Genomic DNA, 14,908 nt, shown 5'->3' with positions numbered 1-14,908 from the left:
TCTAGGTGGCAGCTGGGACAGTGTCCGTATTAACCATTTCTTAAATTAGGTACTGGGGTTCAAAAGCTTTCACTTAACTAACGTGCTTTATTATTTATCTATGTGACGTGCTTTATTTTGCATAATTCATTTAAATATACAAATATATTTTAAAATAAAAGAAGACTAGAATTCAAATTTTTGACTCTTTAAAGAGGGAAAGACTGGGTTAGAGGGAGGGCCACACCCCGTGCTGGCCCGGGGCCGGAGCTCAGCTCAGCCCAGCCGCTGCCCCTTCCCCGACACTCACAAGGCACCCGGGGAAAGACCCGAACGCCAGGCAAGAGTCAGGGACTGGCGGAGAACGTAAAGTGGCAAAGGACGCGGTCTCGGCGCCACCTCGGTTTCCTCACCTGTACAATGGCCCACCTGATCCATGCGATTAAAGAAGGCTAAGTAACTAAACAGTGCGCCTGCTGTCAAGTTAGCTGTTACTTTCCCTTTCACACTTCTAGGCTCTCCGTGTTCAGAGATAAGCTCAGCAGAAAAATGCCAGGAAGGAGATAGATACCCGGCTCCAAACTTGAGGGCTGTTTTTCACAGACATCTACAGTTTGGGTTGAAAATGTCCTTGTCCAAAATGGGGCTGATGCTATAACCTAGCTCCCCTGGCTGTGAAAGCGCCGAGAAGCAAAGGGCAGGAAAGCGCTTTCACATCCATACCGCGCTTCGAAAGAGTTGATTTATGGGGAGAAAAAAATGCAGAAAAGCCGCAGAGGGGCCATGCCGGCGCCATTACCTGCCTCAGACGTCACCTTGGAGCCCGCGGCCCTCGCCTCGGGAGCTGAGCGAGAAAGTTCGAAGTCCGCGCGCGGACGGGCGCTCCCACAGGAGCGCGGCGGGACGCTGGGGACGGGCAGCTCGACCTCGCGACGCCACTCGCACGGCCTCGGCCAGCCTGGGGCTCGAGCGCCCCCTGGCGGCGCCGTGGGGCGACGGTTAGGACGTCCGGCCGACGAGCTCCCGTTTCTGCTGAAGAGCGTGAGCAGCCTCCAGCCGGTTTTCTTCCGCCCAGAGATCTAGGCCTCCTGGCCAATCAGAGAGCCTCAGAGCCGTCCTTCCGTCCATCCGTGGCGCTTAGGGGGCGTGGCTTCCAATCTTAGCCAATGAGGAAAGATTTTCGTCCTCCGGCCGCACTAGCGGGCTGTAAGGGGGTGGGCTGGGAAGTTGTTTCTGTAGCAAGATGGCGGCGAGCGGTCTCCGCGGGGCTGCCGGTGCGGCCAGCACCTCGGTGAAGCCCATTTTCAGTCGGGACATGAACGAGGCCAAGCGGAGGGTGCGCGAGCTGTACCGCGCCTGGTATCGGGAGGTGCCGACCACTGGTGAGAGGCATCGTCGTACGCGGGACTCCGGAGGCAGCCGCTCAAGGTCGCAGCTGCCCTGGCCTCCGCTTTTTTTCGGGCGGAACTGAGGTCACTAACTTAGGCAGAGGCGACCCTGCGTTGTTTCAGGGGAGGAGGGTCACCCGATTCTTGATGGACCCGACCTGGCAGCGGCGCCGGGCTCAGAACAGCAGTGTCCAGCATCCGTTCAGCGCTTCTAGGCGCTCTCCCCGCTTCGGCTCCCGTGATTCGCTGTGATTCTTAACGAAACCCTTGGAGGGAGAGCAGGGACTATCAGTGCCATACTGATTTTATAGGGGAGGGAACTGAAGCACCGAGAGACGAAGTGACATGCCCAAGGGCCAAAGCTAGCCCGTGGTGGGTCTGGAATCCAAAGGCCAGTCGAGCCTTACGAAGTATATTTACAGACGCCCCTAGATTACCTGTATAACCAAAGTAGCTGCTGGGCTTGGGCGATCATCTGGTACAAAAAAACATCTCACAAAAAAAGACACTGAACCAGAGAAGGGAGGTGACTGTCCCAAGGTCATCCATAAGTCAGCGATGCCTTTTCCAGTCCCTCCAGTGAGATGTTTTCCCCTCCCTCCTTCAGTCTCCCAAGTCTTGCTCCGTCTGTTCTTTCTACCTGCCCCTAGTAATCCTTAGGAGCTCCTCTCCACCCTCTCCTGCCCTCTACTACTTCAGAACTCCTGCAATCACTTAGATGTCAGAAAACCAATCTGTTCACCTGATGCATTAAAATATAAACTGCGGGGTGCAGACACTTGGTTTTCTTATCATGGCATCGCCCTCAGTGCTTCCCACCCCGTGTTCCTGATGAAAGGAAGGTTGGGAGAAATCCCGTCTAAACTGTCAAGGGCAGTAAGTTCGCGTGCCCGGGACTGGATACTTTATGTTGTTGATTTAGTGTGTTTCAATGCAGACCCTCGTGCTGGTCCCAGAGGGTCGGTGTTTTTAGGCTAGCTGGCGCACCATAGCACCCTGCAGAGCGCCACTTCCCTGCCTGTGTTTAAAGAGTTAGAATGTGGTGGTTACTGGACTTGCCTCCAGGCCTTGCCCCTTAGTAGCTGTGTGACCTTGGGCAAGTTATTTTTATCTTGCCTTGCCTCAGTTTCCTCATCACTAAAATGAGGCTGATAATAGTACCCTCTTCAGAGAGTTACCATGTTAAATAGGTTAATATCTATAGAGTGCTTAGGGTAGGGCCTGGCCCTTAGGTACGAATTAAATGTTGGCTTCCACTGTTTTTATTATTATCGTTATCACCATTAATATGTGATATCACACCAGTAACCCCAGCAGGAGGCTCCTTGCAGGAGTTCTTTGATGGATAGGAGCTGAGGCTGCTCCACAGGGTTCCTGACTGCAGGCTGGCTTTTTGAGATATTGTTGATGACCAGAACTTACACAGGACACTAGGGAGGGAGAAGCTTGAATGAACTACTGGTTCAAGGACTGGAAATTCAAGTGTCTTCAGGGGACAGGTGGATAATAGGTGTGGGCAGAGACTGTAGCAAGTGTGTTTGGAGTGTGTATTTAAATTCAGAGGTTTCAGAACATGATGTTTCCTTAGCGGAACACTTCTATGAGTGCCCAGAACCCTTTCTAGTTACGAGGAGGAGCAGGAGGTAGGGGACAGTCGGAATTGATTTGCACTGGGACTCCTCAGTAGCGACACTTGTGCTGGGTAATTGTTTTCCAGCCACCCTGTGTGTTGTAGAATGTTAGTGATATCCCCAGCCTCTGGGTGCCAATAGCATTCTCCCCCTAACTCTGACAAACCCAAGTGCCCCTAGACACTGCCAAATACTGGAATATTGGTGGTGGTTGGGGGTGGGGGGCATGGATGGCAAAGCCGCCCCTGGTTTGAGAACTACTGATTTAGACCAAAGAACAATTCAGAAGGCTGGAGCCTTTCTCACTAGTGGAGGGTTGTGTTCAGGGGTTGGGATGAGAGGGACAAGCCGTGGACAAAGCTGTGGAATTTGTCTTCCTTGAGACAAGCGTTGCTAAGCTGGGAGGACGGGCATTCAGGGATCTGTGAACTCACACTGTAAGCAAAACTTCGCATTTGTGCATGCCACACCTTCCTGAGGAGAAGGTGCACACTTCCGGCGCCCTGGTGTGTGGTTCAGACAGAGGTTGTGAGAAATGGGAGTAGTGGGAACCCGCTCCCTGGGTGTGCCCAGAGGCACCTTGGTTTTTTCTCCCAAGTGGACAGGAATCTAGTATAAAACTTCAGGGAAGAGTTGCACTGATAGCAGAGGAAGATTCCTCATATTTCTTTCCTTAGAAGAGCACCAACTGTAATTTCTTTTAAAGATTTTATTTTTTGCAGGGGGAGGGAGGGAAACATGGATGTGTGAGAGAAACATCGATTAGTTGCCTCCTGCACATGCCCACCTGGGGACCTGGCCCACAACCCAGGCATGTTCCTTGACTGGGAATTGAACCAGTGACCTTCTGTTATGCAGGTTGGCACTTGATCCAGAGTCACACCATCCAGGGTTAAAACCTATTTTCAAAGGACATCATGTGCTTCACCTGAAGTCCCAGGCTCATTTCACTCGTAAATGCACTCGGACAAAGGAAGCTTACGCACACGCGATCACGTAGCTGGGAGGGGACGGACCTAGAATTTGAACCCAGGTTGTTCATATGCTTAAACTATGCTGTACCGGTCCTGTCTCCCCAAACAAAACACATGCTCCTCGAGGACCAGCACCACACCTCACGCTGCCTCTTGTCCTCAAGCCCCGAGCCTAGGGTCAGGCTAACGTTTGATGAACGTAGTGGATGGGCAACCTGTCTGTGTTCAATGACTGTGCATTGACTCAATTAGAAAAAACATGTCTTAACCATAAAACTTTTACCCTGAATCGTGTTCTCTCTCTAGTGAACTTATTCCAGCTAGACATCTCTGTGAAAGAGGGACGGGACAAAGTCCGAGAGATGTTCATGAAGAACGCCCACGTCACAGACCCCAGAGTGGTGGACCTCCTGGTCATTAAGGTAACTGGCCTTCCCTGACTGACTCGAAAGACTTATCCAGAGCTTTTCGGTCTTCCCAGGTGGACATTTTGTCTCCAAGATTAAAAAGCACCTGCTGGGTTAGCAGCCGTTCTGTTGCCTAGTGTTTCAAAGGAACCTGGAGATTATCATCGAGTTAAATAGATTGTTAAGATTGTTCAAGGGAAAATCCATTGGGTCTTGCATTTTAAAACTAAAACATAAGATATAGGGATGAAAGTTTGAATTCTTCTCAGCCTCCTTCCTAGAAGTTACGGCTCTACCTGGTTGCCAGCTTACAACCGGAAGAAACAGGCTGGTTGGCTGAGTCCTGTGTAAATGCGGTCAAATCCTGGCCCTGCTTTTGTCTCTCATGTCACACGATCATCAGTGGGAAGGAGCTTTAGCATGTTAAGCAGAAATATAAAGAAAGCCAGTCAGGTTAGGCATTGTGGGGTAGGGGCCTATTGACCTAGAAGTCTCTTCTCTTAGACCAGTTAGCCATAGTTAAAGAGTATTTGAAAGGCCGCAAGATCGTTTAGTCCAGCACCTCGTTTTCCAGGTGCAGAAACTGTGGTCTAGACTGAGTGTGTTACTCACCCAGGTCGCTCCTGTCAGTGCCAGAGCAGAAAACAGAAGCCTGGCCTTCAGTGTTGTGTTCCTTCACGGGACCACTCTGACCGGAGACCTCTCCCCTCGCCTGTGCAGGGAAAGATGGAACTGGAGGAAACGATTCAAGTGTGGAAGCAGCGGACACACATCATGCGATTCTTCCATGAGACAGAAGCGCCAAGGCCAAAGGATTTCCTGTCCAAGTTCTACGCTGGCCACGACCCATGAAGTTGTTCAGTGGAAAGGAGCTTGTTGATATTTGAATACATCACAGTATGAATAAACTCAGTATGTGATGGTCCCTCCATGATAGATGAGCCAATGGGAAGCTCCGTTTCTCGTCTCTCACTTTTTGCCTGAACAAGTGGCTCAAGGGTATACACACCACCTGTTTGTTCCCTTTTCCTGAAGTGTGGGGTTTCCTGTAAATTAAACTGGATTCTCTTTTTCAGAGCCTCGAATGTTGTAAACAGGAAAGATGAGGCCATCTGTTCAGAAATTGTCATGCTGGATATGAGGCGGGATGACTTCATTATTTAGCTGTATTTCTGCAGCCTCCAGGACTGGATAGTTTAGTGGTCTGGCACTGATTATCCAAAATTGGCCAGCTCCTGCTGTTGGAGAGGGGCAGAGTAGAGCAGAGGAGCCAGGCTATTTTCCCTGGGTTTTGAAGAAAATGGCTGCTCAGAGGCCTGGCCCCTCTACTTGCAACAAGCACAGGTCCTTACTGTGAAATTAACTTCCTACTCAATCAGGCCCCCTGCTGGGGACACAGGTGTTCCCTGCGCACAGAGAACAGGCATTCCAACTGGTTTTTGCAACCGCGGCGGTGTAGCTTCAAAGGGACAGAATGACTACTGACCCAGATTAAAGAACTGATCTCCACTTTGGATGACAGTCCTCTCTGTTCCTTCCCTGGACTGTCTCAATCCTGGAAAAGGGGGTCAGTATTTACAGTCACCCTTAGGATTTCCAAATTTTTCAGCACCAACAACCCTTTTATTATCCTTTCAACTAAGGACCCAAGTTTTGAGAGAATCATTTTAGTATTTTTCAAGTAGTTTTAAACTAACAAAGCTTCTATGATTGATTGCCACGTGACAATTAGCTAGTGTTACTCAACACAGAAAAACCTTGAGGGTTTAGTTCACTTGTGCAGCTTCACTGAGGGAAAACAGTTTCTGTTGGGTTTTATAAATAATGAAAATAGGCCCCAGACCCCCACGACTGTGGGCCTGTAGCAGCTTGGAGACCCTGGGTTGTAAACCAAAGGCCTGGTGGAGAACGGACAGTAGAGGCAAGGAACTGCAGCAGCTAGAGCCTACCCATGCTGAGTCTCCAGCTGTCACTCAGTCACACACCGCCTATGTTTATCATGTTTATTCATCGTTTGATTATGCTCAGTGGACAGCACATCTCAGGGAACCTCCCAGAGCCTGGGACTCTGGGCTGTGGTCACAGAGCACGCAGGAGGCTTCCCTGGGCCCTTCTGCTGACAGGCGAGGAGGAGAAGCTGTAAGCATCACCATTTCTTAATTCAGTTAGGGCTCGCTCTTTCTTGTACCTCCTGACCTGTAAGAAAGAAAAGCAGCCGTGAACTGGGGCAGCAGAGCAGTTCTTTATCCGCAGGCTGGAAGAGAATTCCACAGAGTGGTTCCACCAAACAGGAGAGAGGCGGTTCAGAATCAATTTGATTGTTCGTTCATCCATTTACTAAGCATTCACCACAGACCAGGCACTGGGGGCCCAAAGGTATGAAAATCACGTTCCCTGCCAGCAAGAAGCTCATAGTCTAGTAGAGTTTGGGGGCAGGGGTGTATGTGTATAAACACGTAATACTGAGTGTCACCAGAGAGGTACTGGTCAGAGGAAGGAACAATCCCTTTCCAACAGAGGAGAGCGGGAAGACTCTTTCAAAGACAATGAAGAACTGGTGGAAACAGCAGTGGGATATGCCCGCCAAGTGGGAGGAACAATGGGCCAATGCTTGGGAGTGAGTGAGAGCATGGGAATGCAAGAAATGGTGAATACTAGGGGTAGGTGTGTGGCTAGGAACATGGGAGATGAGGCTAGAATAATAGGTGTGACCAGAACATGCCAAGCCTTGAATGCCATACTAAAGAATCAGGAGTGACCTCATCTACGATGGTAACGTAACCGCCCAGCACATATCAGAGCACCGGAAGTCAACACCAGAGAGCTGAATGGGACGGGCACTGGGGGAAGGGTTTGTGGGCAGTGGTGACCAGGCTGTGGTGCCCATGTCCAGGCTGTGCTGGTGCAGAGCTTGGTAACCATGGCTGTCCACGGCGAGAATCTGCAGTTTCCGAATTTCAGTGTGGAGCACTGCAATGAAGCTGTTCGTGGTGGGTGTGTAAGGCATGTTAAATTGCCCCAAAAAAGCCCTGGCTGGGTGGCTCAGTGGGTTTGGAGTGTCGTCCCATACACCAAATGGTTACAAGTTCCATCCCTGATCGGGGCACATATGAGAGTCAACAGATCGATGTTTCTCTCTTTAAAATCAATAAACATCAGGTGAGGATTAAAAAACAATTTTTTTAATTGTTGAGCAAATGGGGTGGACAGAATAAGGGTACCTAAAGGGCAAATGAAAAGGTTGGCTGGGGTCCATCCTAGTTGGAAGAGATCCCAGAGAATCTGTAAGTCAATATGACAGTTCCCCTCACCCAACACAGAGAAAAGGCAAAATAAAACCATCAGCCACCAAGTGAGCCAATTCATTAAAGCTCTGAACCTCTGAGTGTCCAGGTGCTGCTGGCTACCAGGCCAAACTGCATCAGTTCAGTCTCTCCACTCCCTCCCGCTCCTGGTTCATGTAGGGGAACAGCAGGTCTTACCTGTTAGTCGTCATCATCGTCGTCCTCTGGGACAAAAATGTCATGCTCCTCGAGTAGAGCAGCGAAGTTCTTGCTAATGAGTGTCCCCACATAGAGAAAGGGGATCACAATGGAGAACACACGGAGAAGGCCGAAGGACATCTGCAGAGGGTCAGAGCGGAGGCTGTGAGCTCCAGGGCCCACTAGGGCAGAATGGCGGAAGGCCTGGCCCTCTCAGGGCCATTGCCTCTAAGGACCCCAGACCCACCAGAAGCAACTTGATTTTAAAGCCCTTGGGAAATTCAGAGCAAAAAAATAATTAGAAGAGAGAGTGATTTTACGGCATCAAAGTGGATGCCGGAAGGAGAAGATAAAGGCACTCTAGACATCTAAAAATTGGGGCACAACCTGCTACTTACTCGCAGATACCTGTAAACAAACGGGTGAAAAAGTGCTAAGAGGGATGGACTACAGAAATAAAGTTCAGCTCTACGTGAAGACACTGAAGACATGAAAGTGGATTACAAAACGATGTACAGTGAAGGGATATTCTATAGACTTTTGGAAGTAACAGGTTTCCTGGTGACTGAGAAATCTGATTTCACCACATTAAATTTTAGAAATAGGTGTGTTTTGAAAAGTGAGCATGTCTTTACACTGAAAGATTAACTTTTTAAATGGTCTGGGGTGTTACATAAAATCTCAACATTTCCTTTTGTATTTTCCTATGGAGTTTCAAAAAATAATTTTTTTTCAGCTATGCCTTTTTGTAAGGCACCTCTTCCCAAACTCGGACCCTGCACCTTCCTGCTTTTCTTCCTATGACAGCCCTGAATTCAGTGGTTTGTGTGAACTAGCAGCGGCCAGCCCTCTAGCTTTTCAGAGTTTTTGTTTTCTAACTCCCACGCAGTCCTGGGGTCAGAAAGCAAACGGGACTGTTACACTTCACTTAGAAAGCCCCAGGGTACTGAGGGCAAGTGAAAGCGTTGGTGGTGGGGAAAAACAGGACCTGGTTGGGGCTGTAATAGCAGGGAACCTGGATTCCTGGACCAAGCTCAGCTGCTAGCTTGGGACACCGGCTTCACCATTCTGACCACCACCGCCCCCCCCCCCCAACACACACTCTTCTCCAGTCGTAAAAACAAGGACCATAGTCACCCTGCGCACACCTCTCAGGGGTGCAAATCACATGATTTAAATACTAGGTCAAAACTCATTTAAGATAAGACCCGTCCCAGGTACACTTCATTTACAAAGTCCTTTTATAATTCGTTATTTGGTCCCATCAGTTGAGGCGGACAGAGCAGAAAGGACATACGTCTTGTCTACATTGGATGCATAAAGCCGACTTCTGGCTCCAGAGACGGACTCAAGGCACCGCGCTCCTCACGGTAAGATAGTGCAAAATGCCATCTTTCTCAGGTCTTGCCCCCAATCTTCCGTCTCTAAACACTCAGCTCAACACCTGGACCTACACCCACCGCTCCCCACCTGTCAAAATTAGCGCATTAGCGCAAAATTTTATCCTTATCCGTCTTCCGGTCTAAGGCCGTCGTTTGATTGGCCCTTGCTCCTATCAAATCAAAGTCGACCCGAACGTATTCCCCACTACGATTGGCCTCGGCACCTTCGCCCCGCCTCCAGGCAGACACTCACTTTCACCGGCTTGGGCAAAATGGCGCCGCTGCGAGTAACGATGACTGACCTGGACGGTACCAGGCTCCGACCTGAGCCGCCCAGTCCGGCGCAGATGCCGCCATCTTTCTTCAAGGTCGGTCCGCTCCGGAGAGCCACGGATCGGACGGGGGCGAATACCAGCCAGCGAACCGCCGCGGACGCCATCCCCAGACCCCCAGACCCCCGCGCCAGGCCCCGGTACCGCCCTCAGAAAGAACGCTGCCTCAAGCCTCGCGATGCTTCCCGGAGCAGACGCGAGGCCCGGTCTCACACTCCGTGCCGCGCGCCTAGTTCTCGTTGCGGAGGGAAGGAGGTAGTTGTCGCAGTCTGCCCGACGTCGTGACGTCACGAGGACGACGGCGAAGCCCCAATTCCCCTTGATTCCAGGCTTGGTAGGCGGGACAACGGGCTAGGATCGGCCTTGGGAAGGTTTCACGTTCCATCATTGCTCCCCATCCAGGACAGCCAGAGCTGGCCGAGCAGCCCTCGTGTGATTGTTGACAGAAACTTGAGTAACCGAAATGAGTAATAAAAAGCTTAGTGTTTAATCATACAAAAAATACTGTCACAATAAGAAAGATAGAAGCCTGGAGTGTCTATATAAAGCAAGGGGCAGTGTTCTGGGGAGCTCCAGGACAGGGCTGGGAAAGCGGCCCCTCTTCCTCGGAAACACGCGGGGAACCGGTCATGGCCCTGGCCCCGCATTTCAGCCTCCCGGCCTTAAGAGGCTCTGAGCCTCAGGCCCTAGCCCTTGTTGGGCCTTCGTCAGGCTGCCCGAGGCCGCAGTAAGGGAGAGGGAAACAGACTGTGTAGGAGGGGGTGAGGGTATCCGCTGCCCAGGCTTTGCATCTTCTATCCAGCTACTGTCACCATGTCCGTAAGGGCATCAAGGTAGTCTGGCCTCTCCGGCTCTATGGAGCCAGCCACTTTGCCTTCCAGAACCATCGAAAAACAAAACACCTAGCCCGCTGGTGAGAGCAGCAATGAGGTCTTGGCAGGGAAACACTGGATGACAAGCAGGACTGTGAACAAGTCCCCAGGTGGTTCCAGAAGCAGGAAGACCTCTTTGGGAGCCCAGGCAGGAGAGAAGAATTTACCACAGGGCACCGGGAATCCTGTGCCCAAGCTCCTACAATGCCCAGGACTGAGAACCAACACAAAACGGACTTTCCCTGGGGGAACCACACTGCCTGCCAACCTCTCCTTCAGCTTCCCACTTGGCAGCTCCAGGAGCTGGCTGCTGCGGACAGAACGCACTTAGGGTTTCTGCTGACATAAAAAAGCTACCGGTCCCTCCTGGGTCAAGGTCTAGCACCATCTGCTGACCACATCGTCAGGGAGAGGGGGGGAGAGGATGGTGCCCCCAACACTTTCTGAGCAGAATAAATCCCTCTATATTGGCTGATGGCCCTCTCCCACCAAAGGGCCCTTCCAGACTGTAGAGTGGGGGGTCACATGTCCAATCTTCCCACCACTCAGGAAGAGCTGAACCCCAGAGACCCCCATGATATAAATCCACTTTCTCTGATACTGTCAGTCTGAAACCAACACTGTAGCTAACTTCTGGTTTTTAAATGTACATGAGACTCCCCATGTAGGAAATTGTGGCTGTGTCTGGCATGTAGGTGAAAGGCAAGGTGGCCTGTAGGCACAAAACAGTCGCTACCTTCTCCGTTTCATTAATATTCCCTAAGAGAGGGGCGGTCCGGCCCAGCGTCAGGAAAGTTGGCCCTCACTCCGTGACTGCTGAGCAAGCCACCTTCGCTCCCTGGTCCTCGGGAAATAAAGAGTTTACAAGTAATGACTCCTCGGTCCTCTGCAGGCATGAGGGTGGATCTTGAACCTAGGGAACCCTCCTCAAAAAAAGGAACTTTGGCAGGAATGCATAAATAAATGGAATAATAAATCAATGTTTCTTTCTCTCGCCCCCCCCCTTTCTTTTCTCTCTCTCTAAAATAAAAATTAAAAAAATATATTTAAAAAAATCAACTTTGGAAATGAGTAAACATCAGACTCCTGAAAAAGACTTGGCCCTCATGTCCAGACCAGCAGGACAAGGGCAGAACCCGAAGGGTCCAGGTTCAGGGCCTATCCTGTCCCTCACATTTTGACTGGCTCTCCCGGGCCCTCTGCAGCCACCCCCGCCTCAGCTCCAGGATCTCCTGGCCGTACCAATTGTGCAGGGTGGAGAAGCAAGAGGTCTCAGGGGATACGGGGCTCTGGCCTCTGCTTAGAAGGAGGCTGGCAGGGCCCTGTAACTCACATTCAGCCAAGCCCTGCCCTCCTGTGGCGCTGCCTGCTACTTCTACCAAGCCCATGGGGCTGCAATCCCTGGAGAGGGAGTGGCCTTTCTCCAGACCCCGAGACAAGTGATCAACAGCCTGGGGCTTACAGTGGCTGGTAATGGCCTTCCAGGATGAGTGGCGATGCAAGGCCAGGCTCTGGCGGGCATCACGCAACTGGTTCTCCAGCTCACGCACCACAAGGCGCATGTAGCCAAAGCTTGCGCGGGACAGCGCCTTCACCCAGGCTTCCTGGGCTGCCGGTCCATCAGCTGCAAGTAAGTGTGGACGCACACCAGGGGCGTCGAAGCGGATGGTGAAGGCAAACTCCTCAGGCACAGGAGCCTCTGCCAGTTCCACAGTGCAGCCCTCCAGCACCACCAGTCCCAGAGGGGCCCGGCCCTCTCGACTCTCGAAGGAGAACAGCAGATTGCCCTTGAGGACAAACCAGCACCTTCGGCCAGTGCCGCTGGGGGGGGATGGGGTCCCTGGGCCCCCCCAAGTACGCAGGAAGCCCATGTGGTCTGCTGGAGAGTTGCTCCGTGCATAGTGGGCCACACTTCTCTTGTTCAGCTTCATGGCTCCCATAAGAACTGTGAGGCAAGAGAGGTGGCCATGGATCAGAGAGGGAGGCAGCCGCTGCATCCCTATGGGGAAGAGTGCTGGTTCTGGCGGAGACTTGGGCCCCAGCTCTATGTGCCATGAGGCTCTCAGTGGCTGCACCTGTGAAATGCACTAGTCTCCCCTGCCTTTCTCTCAAAGGGCTGCTGCAAGGGTGGTGAGAAACATGGGACATCAGAGGACTCAGAGAAAAGGCTAATGTGATCGTATCAGACCAGGAGTTATGGCAGGGTTTTGACACAGCTTTTTAAAATCCAAAGAAACAGGTCCAGCTGAGAGAAAATGGAACCCAAGCCCATAGAAACCACTGTGCTTAGGTTTAAGCATCCCCTAATCTGGGGACCCCTTCGTGCCAACACTGAGGTCAGACGTGCAGGGCTTGACCCTCCTGCCTCATGGAAAACTGAGGCCCAGAGCAGTGAGAGTGAACTGCACAAAGTCATGTGGTCAGTAGAAGCAGAGCTTGGTCTCTGGGTTTGATTCCCTCACACCTTCTGGGGGCAAGTCTTGGAAATGACCCACTTACCAGCAGAGCTTGCCAGGCTGGGGCCTCTCGTATCTGACCACAAGGCTCAACCACTTGGCCACGTGATTTCCAGTGAGCCTGCAAAATAATTCTCACACCCAGTCAAGCTATCGTAAGTGATGAAAACTCTTTAACTCTGGGGCCCAGTGAAATCACCACCTCCTCCAGGAAGCCTTCCCAGGCCTCTGATAATCCAGCACCAAACCACCTACCCAGGCCAGGCTCCTAGGAGCAATTTAAGGGACTGGATCCTATTGTCTTGATTTTCACTATTCAGACCTCAGCTCCTTGCCCTCTGAGGCTAGGTCAGAGTTAAGTGCCTTTATAACTTCCTGCGTTTCCCTTCTAGCACTTGCCACACAGTGTATTTGTGGGCTTTAATTCAAATCCCCTAATCTGAGAGGCCTGCCCTGATCACATTATCTAAGCTGCTCCTGACCTTCCTGGTGGCCTGATCCAAGATGACCCAGCTACAACCCCCTTGTTCTGATTTCCTTCATTCCACGAAGACCTCCCCAGAACGTCTGGGCAGGAACTTGGCTTGGCTCCCTCTGTAGTCTCAATATCCAACCCCTGCAGGCCTGGGGAGGCCCTCAGGAAGTATTTGTTGAAGTAACTGGGAATACAAGAGAGGACAGAACAAAGGCTCTCCCTCCTGAAGCCTATTTCAGCGGGAAGACACGCTGTAAACAAACAGACAAAAATAAATAATAACAAGGGAATTACAAATTAATTGAATACCAAATAAAGTAAGGACCGGTCACGACAGGGGCTGCGAGAGAAGATAGCAGAGTGCTGGGATGGGGGAGGGGGGGCCGGTCTAGAAAGGGGGTCCGTGGAGTTGATCACAGAAGTTTGCTGGAGGAGTGGGCTCGCCTTGGTCCTGGGCCCAGCCCCCGGGGGCAGAGAGGGGGTCGGGAGGCCACGGATCTGTCCCCCCTCCCTTGCCGCGTGCCTGGGGATGCGTGTTTCCCCCTAAAATCCTCCCAGAGTTGCGCGGCCAGGACCGCACACTGGGCGGGAGGCCGGTGCACCGCGTTTTTCCGGGTTCTTTTGTTGGAGGAGAGGCAGGCTGGGGCGTGGGACCGACCGGTCGGTGGCCCCCACTTCACTGGGACGTCCCGGGCTCACGCCTTAAGGCCAGAGCACCGCAGCTCTCTCGGTTTCCCGGTCCGTGAAAAGAGCTGTTCCGCCACGTCCCCGCGGGCCACGCCTTCCCGGGGGCCGCCTCCTCCCGGAGCCCGTCTGGCCCTCTCTCTCCTCCGCGGGGCCCAGCGCGCCGAAGCCCAGGAGGGTGGCCCGCAGAGCTTGGCTGCGGCAGCTCCCCAGGGTGACCCCGTCTCAGGACACTGCACTCCTACCCGGCAGCGAACTTGGCTGCGGGAGCCGGGAGACCCCTCCTGGGCAGCTCGAGTTTCAGCCCCCACCCGCCCCATCCAGGACTCACCAGCCCTGGATCCCCGAAGATGCCCCTCGATCTTCTCGGGAAGGAAACTGAGGCCTGAGAGGCCAGGACCTGCCTGAGCCACAGAGCTGGTCCGTGGCGGGCAGCCTCGAACCCAGGGCCCACCGCAGGCCGTCCGCCGTCCGCAGAGTTAGCTATCCCCCAACTTCCACCCCCAGCCTCCCCCCGCCCTCCCCCCCCCCCCCCCCCGAGGGCTCGCAGTCCTTCTCTTCTTACTCCAGTCCCGCTTTCCTGCCCCGCCCACTGCACCGCAGCGCCCAGCCTGGGAGGCCTCGCCCCGGCGCCTCCTCTGGGCCGGCTCCTACGCAGCCTGCGAGGCCCGGCCGAGCTTCCAGGCCACTCATCTGGGCCCCTGGAGTCTCCAGGTCCCTGCTTCTGAGGTTATCCTTCTCCGCTTGTGTCTCCCGCTGGCCCGCCACCCCGACCCGCCCTGCCCGGGCGCTGCCTGGGGCCCATCTACGGGGAGACAGACTGTGTTGTGTGTTAATATATTTCAA

The 14,908-nt window shown here is 52.7% G+C and overlaps 3 protein-coding genes across 3 annotated transcripts; 1 reads left to right on the top strand and 2 right to left on the bottom strand.

Annotated features, from left to right (window-relative positions):
* Positions 1–1,185: 1,185 nt before the first annotated feature.
* NDUFA6 (NADH:ubiquinone oxidoreductase subunit A6) lies at positions 1,186–5,331 on the top strand. Its single transcript, XM_024579346.4, has 3 exons — positions 1,186–1,361; positions 4,279–4,394; positions 5,100–5,331. The coding sequence occupies exons 1-3, from the start codon at positions 1,223–1,225 to the stop codon at positions 5,229–5,231; spliced, it is 387 nt and encodes a 128-aa protein (XP_024435114.1). The 5' UTR covers positions 1,186–1,222; the 3' UTR covers positions 5,232–5,331.
* A 1,037-nt stretch (positions 5,332–6,368) lies between these two features.
* On the bottom strand, positions 6,369–9,869 carry SMDT1 (single-pass membrane protein with aspartate rich tail 1). The gene is made up of 3 exons (XM_024579347.4): positions 9,497–9,869; positions 7,862–8,002; positions 6,369–6,575 (listed from the first exon to the last, which is right to left on the bottom strand). The coding sequence occupies exons 1-2, from the start codon at positions 9,680–9,682 to the stop codon at positions 7,865–7,867; spliced, it is 324 nt and encodes a 107-aa protein (XP_024435115.1). The 5' UTR covers positions 9,683–9,869; the 3' UTR covers positions 6,369–6,575; positions 7,862–7,864.
* A 189-nt stretch (positions 9,870–10,058) lies between these two features.
* On the bottom strand, positions 10,059–14,558 carry PHETA2 (PH domain containing endocytic trafficking adaptor 2). Its single transcript, XM_024579345.3, has 3 exons — positions 14,394–14,558; positions 12,947–13,024; positions 10,059–12,392 (listed from the first exon to the last, which is right to left on the bottom strand). The coding sequence occupies exon 3, from the start codon at positions 12,385–12,387 to the stop codon at positions 11,599–11,601; it is 789 nt and encodes a 262-aa protein (XP_024435113.1). The 5' UTR covers positions 12,388–12,392; positions 12,947–13,024; positions 14,394–14,558; the 3' UTR covers positions 10,059–11,598.
* Positions 14,559–14,908: the final 350 nt, after the last annotated feature.

The sequence above is a fragment of the Desmodus rotundus genome, chromosome 3 (assembly GCF_022682495.2).
Source record: "Desmodus rotundus isolate HL8 chromosome 3, HLdesRot8A.1, whole genome shotgun sequence".
NCBI classification, from domain to species: domain Eukaryota; kingdom Metazoa; phylum Chordata; class Mammalia; order Chiroptera; family Phyllostomidae; genus Desmodus; species Desmodus rotundus.
Note: the sequence above shows the minus strand (reverse complement) of the source record. Positions and strands in the feature narration are given on the sequence as shown.

Excerpts from the sequence above, each read along its gene's own strand:
- NDUFA6 (XM_024579346.4), top strand. The coding sequence starts at position 1,223 with ATGGCGGCGAGCGGTCTCCGCGGGGCTGCCGGTGCGGCCAGCACCTCG. Across the intron at positions 1,362-4,278 it reads TCGGGAGGTGCCGACCACTG|TGAACTTATTCCAGCTAGAC; the intron begins GTGAGAGGCATC and ends TTCTCTCTCTAG. Across the intron at positions 4,395-5,099 it reads TGGACCTCCTGGTCATTAAG|GGAAAGATGGAACTGGAGGA; the intron begins GTAACTGGCCTT and ends TCGCCTGTGCAG.
- SMDT1 (XM_024579347.4), bottom strand. The coding sequence starts at position 9,682 with ATGGCGTCCGCGGCGGTTCGCTGGCTGGTATTCGCCCCCGTCCGATCC. Across the intron at positions 8,003-9,496 it reads TTTTGCCCAAGCCGGTGAAA|ATGTCCTTCGGCCTTCTCCG; the intron begins GTGAGTGTCTGC and ends GACCCTCTGCAG.
- PHETA2 (XM_024579345.3), bottom strand. The coding sequence starts at position 12,387 with ATGGGAGCCATGAAGCTGAACAAGAGAAGTGTGGCCCACTATGCACGG.